Source organism: Gracilinanus agilis, chromosome X (genome assembly GCF_016433145.1).
Source record: "Gracilinanus agilis isolate LMUSP501 chromosome X, AgileGrace, whole genome shotgun sequence".
In the NCBI taxonomy this organism is placed as follows: Eukaryota; Metazoa; Chordata; class Mammalia; order Didelphimorphia; family Didelphidae; genus Gracilinanus; species Gracilinanus agilis.
Genome location: NC_058136.1, coordinates 62813298 through 62821891, shown reverse-complemented (window position 1 = coordinate 62821891; position 8594 = coordinate 62813298). Strand labels below are relative to the sequence as shown.

Here is an 8594-nt window from a genome sequence, read left to right as displayed (position 1 = left end):
AGGCAGAAGAAGAGTAATTGTTAGGCAATGGGGGTCAAATGATTTTCTCATGACTATACAGTCAGGAAATATATGAGGCTAAATTTGAATCTAGGACCAACCACTCATTTGGCCACAAAAGCAAGAGTTTTAAAAACAATACTAATAATACTCTAAAAGCACTTTGCAAATCTTGAAATGCTATTATTAAAAGCATTATTATTTTTATGCCAAATACTAACCCCAGAAAACAGATCATTTGAAATGTCATCCTCTCAGTCAGAAGCAGGGATAACTGAGGGCAGAAAACATTTGCATATATTATCTAAAATGTGTTTTTGTTTTTTGAATTAAAAATATTCCTTTTTACAAGGTAACTTTATACAAGAAAAGAAAATACAAGGAAAAATTGTGACATAAAAATAAAATATTTTTTTAAATTCATAGAGAAAAAAATGAAACATCTTAAAGTGAACAAAACAATTGAAAACAAAACAAAAAATCTTTGACAAGACCCCAAAATGAGTATTATCATTCACCTGCCTAAGACTTTTAAGAGAAATTCAGGAAAAGAAACACATGAATGAAAATGAACACCTTGTTTTAAAATTTGTGTTTATTCCAAATGTATATACAAATTAAAAAGTAAAGTTCATTCAAATTAACCGATTTACCAAACAAAACTTGTACCCCAATTCTGAAGGAGGAAAGCTCTTTCATTTTTGAGGTGCATTATAGAAGTCATGTAAATAAAAAGACTTAATAGGCAACAAGATCTGCCCTTTACAAAACTATTTCATAATACATATGATGTAATAACAAAAGGTAGAATAATGTACAAATTATAAAATTTTCATCAATTTTATGATTATATACCTTACAAATAAGAAAGTTCAGTATAGGATGTCGATATAGTGAATCCTTCTAAAAATGGTTCACCTGTTGTTCACAAGCTGTGCAAATCAAAATTCTATGTAGCTTTTTCCTAACACAAATAAATCCATACCATATTTCATTTCTATAAACACTTATAATTATATTTTTATATATCTATATATTTGTAACATGCTATGTGCTTAATCAATAGAAATTATAATTATAAAAATACATTTACATTATAATATATACTGTTCCATACTTACAGAAAAACTATTGGCAAACTGCCCAAAATTATATAGGATTATCAGGTTTACAATAAGAAAGGATCTCATCACACATCTTTCCCAATCCATGGCTGAAATCATATCATTTGATCTCTCCTTAAAGTTATTCAGTGAACTCACTCACACAATGCAGCCAATTACTCTTTCTGGACAATATTGATTAGTACAAAATTTTTCCTATCCTCCAACCTTAGTAATTTTTAATAACTTCCAGTTTTTCTGGAACTAAATATTAAGGTAATCAAAATGGTATTAACCAAATTCATTAATTATAGGGGGAAATAAAATATGCTCATAAGTATGCTTTCTTCCCTGGAGCAGATTTTCAAATATTTGAACACAGATAACATATGTACTATATTTGACAATTACTACGAAAAGATTAAAATAAAATCATTTATTTCTTAAGTATATCACATTCAATTAGTTCAAGTGAGAAGAAAACATGTACATCAATTACATGTATATGGATGTAAATATTTGTAGATACACATGAACACATAAAAAATTAAAATAGATAATTGGAAGGGTTTGTAGCAATAAACAGAGCAAACAAATGGAAACACATGAGTCACCCAGTGTGAACAATAAGTAGTGTAGCCAGGCTATACATATAGTAGTAAAAGAATTAAAGGAAGTTTGGAAAATAGGTTGGAGACAAACTGTGCAAAGCTTTAAAAAGCTGAAAAAATGGGTTATATTTTTAATGGAGACTAGATTAGATAAAAAGAGTTCATTCAATAGAAAAGTACAAGTAGACTAACCACTTCAGAAAATTATTGTGGCAAAAGAGTATAAAGAGATTGAGGCAGGAAAGACAAATTTAGGGGAAGTTCAGTTAAGTGAAAATGAAGGCATACATTAGAATGACTAGGGGTAGATATATGGGAAAAGTTCTGTGAAAGAAGAAATGACAAAAGTTGACAAACAATCACATATATGTGGTCAGGAATCAGTAGAAAGTCATATAAACATGAATATCTGAAAAAATCATGATGGAGATACACTGTTAAGTTTTATTAAATTAAAAAATGGAAAAAAGCAAATAAAGTGAAAAAAAAAGAGAATAAAGAGTTAAGAAGAGACCACAGGACATAATGAAAATTATTATAAGGGAACAGAAAAAATTGATGAGGTAGGAAAACCTCAGGAGGAGAAGTTACAAAAATCTAGTGAGAAGAGAATACATAGAAATTAGTCAACAATAACAAAAATTATAAAAATGTCATGATAGATAAGGGTTTAAGAAAAGTCTAAAATTTGGACACAGATCAATGAAAATAAACATACTAAAGAATATTAACGCAATAAAATAAAAAGGTTTTTTTTTTAACATTTCTGCTATAAGATGAATTCACCATTAAAGTGATCTCCTCCACTTACAAGAATGTTTCAATTGAGATAGATAAAAAGAACAATTTCAAGAATATAGGTTAAGAGAATTCCTAGTTCAGATAGCAGGTTTGATTAGATGACAAAGGCCATAAGATTTGTTTAAATTTATGACACATACATCAGGAATTTAACAATTTGATTAGAGATTGATTAAAAGATAAAATGAATTTTAAGTCATAAAAAGAGACTATAGAATAATATTTAAAATCAAATATTTTAAAGCTATATTTTTCAGGAAGCCTATTATATAACACAGGGATTTAATAAATGTTTCATGAATAATTTTTAATTTTTATTATACTTTTACATTGCATTAATTTCCAACTGCAATCACCAAAACATTTAGACGGCAAACCCTTTAAACAAAGAATAAAAAAGCCAGCCAAGCAAACTATCCAATATATCCCAAATAGTCCAATCTGACAGTATATAGAAATTCCATGCCTACCTCTCAATCAAGGGAAGAACATTTCCTCAACTTCTTTTTTTTTTTTTTTTTTTTTTTTTGCTGTTCTTTCTATATTGTCACATATAACAGAGTTTATATTTCCCCTAATTTTCTAAATTCCATAGAAGGATTTTTTTCTTCAAAAAATGTACTTAACTTTTCTTTAAACTACTCACTAAAACGTTTTTTTGTGAGATCCAGTTTTAATTTTACTTCTGTTGCTATCTTCAGGCTTTTGAAAATCATCTTCATCTTCTGGATATGGTTTCTGGAATGGTTCTGATTGTACAATGACAGTACCTATAATTTAACATTAGTAATCATCAAACATTGGATGTGAAGCCAACATAGAAACCAATATCCTAATATATATAGTTTTGCATTCTAATTTAGCCTTCGTTGGCATTTAATTTTAGAACCTATAATGGGAATCTATGGGGAAAAAATAAAATGCACACCACCTGAAAAACAAATTTGAGGTTTTTGTTGTCACTAAGAGTGGAAGAGCCACTGGAAAGCCCTCCCCCAGGCACCTCCGCAGCTGCAGCTGCCGCCTCTTTCTCCCTATCCCTGTCCCCCTCCTCTCCCCCAGGTGGCGGTGGTGCACATGTACGCGAGGGCAGCGCACGCGGTGGCGGTGCACGCAGCAGTGGACGCATGCGCTGCGGAGGCCTACGCTATGTTGGCGCATGCAGAGGCGGTGGCTACGGCAGCGTGCGCTACGGCGGCGCAAGCGGCAGAGGTGAACATGGCGTAGATGTATGTGGTGGTGGCGTACATGGTGGTGGTGGAGGTAAACGTGGAGGAGGTGTACGAAGTGGTGGCGTACCTGGCAGAGGCGGAGGAGAAAGTGGTGTAAGAGGTGGTGGCATAGGTGGAGGAGGCGGAGGCGGAGGCCTGCGGAGGCGGAGGCCTACAGAGGCGGAGGTGGAGGCCTAAGGTGAGGAGGCGGAGGCTGGCGGAGGCGGAGGTGGAGGCCTACGCGGAGAAAGCCTACGTTGGGGAGGCCGAGGCCTACACAGCAGAGGCGGAGGCCGGCGGAGGCGGAGGCCGGCGGAGGCGGAGGCCGGAGGAGGCGGAGGCCGGAGGAGGCGGAGGCCGGAGGAGGCGGAGGCCGGAGGAGGCGGAGGCCGGAGGCCTACGGTGAGGAGGCGGAGGTGGACGCCAGCGGAGGCAGAGGCCTACGCGGCAGAGGAGGAGGAGGTGGAGGCGGAGGCCTACGCGGAGGAGGCGGAGGAGGTGACTGTGGCAGAGGCGTACAGGGCGTTGGTGGAGGCGGTGGAGGCCTACGAGGCAGAGGTGGTGGAATCGGAAGCAGGGCCCTCAGAGACAGGCACCACTGGGGAGCGGGGAGAGGTGGCCACTGCCGCCACTGCTGCCATGGAGGCGCTACGACCCGGACTTCCAGCCAGCCTTTTTCAGGCACCTCATTGTCCTGGCCTTGGAACTGTTGGGAAGCCAATCCGTCTTCTAGCCAATCATTTTCAGGTTCAGATTCCAAAAATAGATGTCTATCACTATGACGTGGATATCAAACCAGAAAAACGGCCTCGTAGAGTTAACAGGGAGGTGGTAGATACAATGGTAAGACACTTTAAAATGCAGATATTTGGTGATCGGCAGCCGGGCTATGATGGCAAAAGAAACATGTATACGGCTCACCCACTGCCTATTGGACGGGATCGGGTGGATATGGAGGTGACTCTTCCTGGTGAGGGCAAAGACCAGACCTTTAAAGTTTCAATTCAGTGGGTATCTATAGTAAGTCTTCAGCTACTTTTGGAAGCATTGGCTGGGCATTTGAATGAAGTACCTGAAGATTCTGTACAGGCACTAGATGTAATCACAAGGCATCTGCCTTCTATGAGGTATACGCCTGTTGGCCGTTCGTTCTTCTCTCCTCCTGAAGGTTACTACCACCCTCTGGGAGGGGGAAGGGAAGTTTGGTTTGGCTTCCACCAGTCTGTGAGACCTGCTTTGTGGAATATGATGCTGAATATTGACGTATCTGCTACTGCTTTCTACCGTGCCCAGCCTATTATTGAGTTCATGTGTGAGGTTTTAGACATTCAAAACATCAATGAACAAACAAAACCTCTTACAGACTCCCAGCGTGTCAAGTTTACCAAAGAAATCAGAGGTCTTAAAGTCGAGGTTACCCACTGCGGACAGATGAAACGAAAATATCGAGTTTGTAATGTAACTAGACGACCTGCCAGCCATCAAACTTTTCCTCTACAGCTGGAAAATGGTCAGGCCATGGAATGTACAGTAGCCCAGTATTTTAAACAGAAGTATAGTCTGCAGCTGAAATATACCCATCTTCCTTGTCTCCAAGTGGGACAAGAACAAAAGCACACTTATCTTCCTCTTGAGGTCTGTAATATTGCAGCGGGACAGCGATGTATCAAGAAATTAACTGACAATCAAACATCAACCATGATCAAAGCGACTGCAAGATCTGCTCCTGACAGACAGGAGGAAATCAGCAGACTAGTGAAAAGTAACAGCATGGTGGGTGGACCTGATCCATACCTAAAGGAATTTGGTATTTTTGTTCACAATGAAATGACAGAGTTAACAGGCAGAGTGTTGCCAGCACCAATGCTACAATATGGAGGCAGGAATAAAACAGTAGCTACGCCAAACCAAGGTGTATGGGATATGCGAGGAAAACAGTTTTATGCTGGCATTGAGATTAAAGTGTGGGCTGTTGCTTGTTTTGCTCCTCAGAAACAATGCAGGGAAGATCTGTTAAAGAGTTTCACAGATCAGCTCCGGAAGATTTCTAAGGATGCTGGGATGCCCATTCAAGGTCAGCCATGTTTTTGCAAGTATGCACAGGGAGCAGATAGTGTGGAACCCATGTTTAAACATCTGAAGATGACTTATGTTGGTCTGCAGCTGATAGTCGTGATCTTACCTGGGAAGACACCAGTGTATGCGGAGGTGAAACGTGTTGGTGATACCCTCTTAGGAATGGCCACTCAATGTGTTCAGGTGAAAAATGTAGTAAAGACTTCTCCCCAGACTCTCTCTAATCTCTGCCTGAAGATAAATGCAAAACTTGGTGGAATTAACAATGTCCTTGTACCCCATCAAAGGCCTTCAGTGTTCCAGCAACCTGTCATCTTTTTGGGAGCAGATGTTACTCACCCTCCTGCTGGAGATGGGAAGAAGCCTTCTATTGCTGCAGTGGTTGGTAGCATGGACGGACACCCTAGCCGATACTGTGCTACAGTTCGAGTACAGACTTCCCGCCAGGAGACCTCCCAGGAGCTCCTGTTTAGCCAGGAAGTGATCCAGGACTTGACTAATATGGTTCGAGAACTTCTAATCCAGTTCTACAAATCGACACGCTTCAAGCCCACCCGCATCATCTATTATCGTGGAGGGGTCTCCGAAGGACAAATGAAGCAGGTAGCTTGGCCAGAATTAATAGCAATTCGAAAGGCATGTATTAGCTTGGAAGAAGATTACCGCCCAGGTATAACATACATTGTTGTGCAGAAAAGGCATCACACTCGACTCTTCTGTGCAGACAAAACAGAAAGGGTGGGGAAAAGTGGTAATGTACCAGCAGGTACTACTGTGGACAGCACTATCACACATCCATCTGAATTTGACTTCTACCTCTGTAGTCATGCAGGAATTCAGGGAACCAGCCGCCCATCCCATTACCAGGTCTTATGGGATGACAACTGCTTTACTGCAGATGAGCTTCAACTTCTGACTTACCAACTCTGTCATACCTATGTTCGATGTACCCGCTCAGTCTCCATTCCAGCCCCAGCTTACTATGCCCGGTTGGTGGCTTTTAGAGCAAGATATCACCTGGTGGATAAGGATCATGACAGTGCTGAGGGAAGTCACATGTCAGGACAGAGCAATGGCCGGGATCCCCAGGCCCTGGCCAAGGCTGTCCAGATCCACCATGATACCCAGCATACAATGTATTTTGCCTGAAAGCATTTGTGAAGACTGAGCAGATTTGGCACACATTGTGGTCTACCTACTTACTGTGTGGTCTTGACAGGTTTTGAAAACCTATTGCTTCTAGATAAGGCCAAGATGACATCAGACAGTCTTCTACCAGCAGTTCTGAACAGTCACAGTGTCTAATACACCAACAGAATCGAGCCATTTTTTTTTGTTGTTTTGTTGTTTGGGAATTTTTTAACTAACTTTTTTAGTAATAGAAATTCAGTCTGTTTTTTCTGATGCATCGTACTAAATTTTTACCTCAAAACATAAAAAAGGTTGATCATCCTGAAATTTGTAAAGAACTTGACATAAGAGGTTTCTATTGACTATTTTGCTAGCTCTGGTTATCACCTCAATCCTCCAGTTTAATAAGATGAATTTTTTTTTGTTTGTGTTCATCAAGCAGGTATGCATGACTGAGAGAGGCAGACCACCCATCATTTTACTTCAATGTAGCTGTGTATTGTGTGGGGTCAAAGACTTTTTAACATTTTTTTTACTTTACTCTTATAAATGCCTTTATGGAGTATTCATTTTGGAAGGTATTGTAGTTAGTCATTTTTACTAATTTTATCTTTTTGACCTCAGTAAAAATGTGCTGGCGCAGGTACAAGCAGCAGAGTGATTGCACTATTTGGACTGCAGATTCACCAGGCAGGTCTTATTGGGTAAACCTTCTTTGAATGTGTCATAGAAACAGAGAGGGATGCCTGGGGTAATTTTAAATAACACTGCCATGGGATAGTAAAATTACTCTTGTTTCTCCCTTCTTTAAAAAAAAGACAAAAACAAACCAAAAAAGGTAAAAGGAAAAAAGAAAAAAAATTAACTTTTAGGTATTTTTTCCAAGTTTTACAAAGTGCACATTTATGCTGCTGTGTGGTTTGATAAATGTAAATGATTTTTAAACTTTTCTTGTAGGAGGTTAACTTTGGCAATAAACTTTTTTTTAAGGCTCCCCCTTCCCTCTCCCCTTTCCTCCAAAAAAATGTAGTTTTCTGGCCAAGGGTAGTGCATGAATTTATCTAATATTTCTTATGGCTTCACAATCTGGCAATTTCTGAAACCAGTCAAAAAAAACCCCACAATTTTCATGCCTTTACAGAGGTTTTGTATTCACTGTTAGTGTCCTTTCTTGTCTGTCTTATTTTTTTAAAATAAGCTTGAACATGGTTGTTCCCCTTAAGAAAGTCTTTGCCAATTTGTACATTCAGTATGTTGTGTGGTGCTAGCAACCTAGAAATATGTACCTGTACCAGCATTTTGAACTTCTCCTTGGCAATTTAGGATGCTCCCAAAGTTACATACGGTGCATGTTTTATAAAGATGTAGATTATAGCTACTGTTTCCCAGCCTAGGTTCTCAGTTTTACTTTTTTCTTCCACTTCAGTTGTTTTTTTAGGCTAACGTGTTATGAGAGGCTTAATATGTCCTTTACCAGCTTTTACATTCTGCTACCTTAGAGGCTGACTTCTTTTCATGTTAAAACAAAGGGAAATGAGATGGAGTAAGCATCAGTGTGTCTGCTTGACAGTGGGCAGACCCTGTTCCTCAGAATCTCAGTTGCTCCCACAGTGGCAACTGATCTTGACTCAGGAGCAGTTCTGAACCATGTACACTAAACC

The 8594-nt window shown here is 39.3% G+C and overlaps 1 protein-coding gene across 1 annotated transcript; it reads left to right on the top strand.

Moving 5' to 3' along the window:
• Positions 1-4365: 4365 nt before the first annotated feature.
• Positions 4366-6951, top strand: LOC123253538 (protein argonaute-4-like). Its single transcript, XM_044682712.1, has one exon. The coding sequence runs from the start codon at positions 4366-4368 to the stop codon at positions 6949-6951; it is 2586 nt and encodes an 861-aa protein (XP_044538647.1).
• Positions 6952-8594: the final 1643 nt, after the last annotated feature.

Coding starts and splice junctions, on each gene's coding strand:
- LOC123253538 (XM_044682712.1), top strand. CDS start 4,366: ATGGAGGCGCTACGACCCGGACTTCCAGCCAGCCTTTTTCAGGCACCT.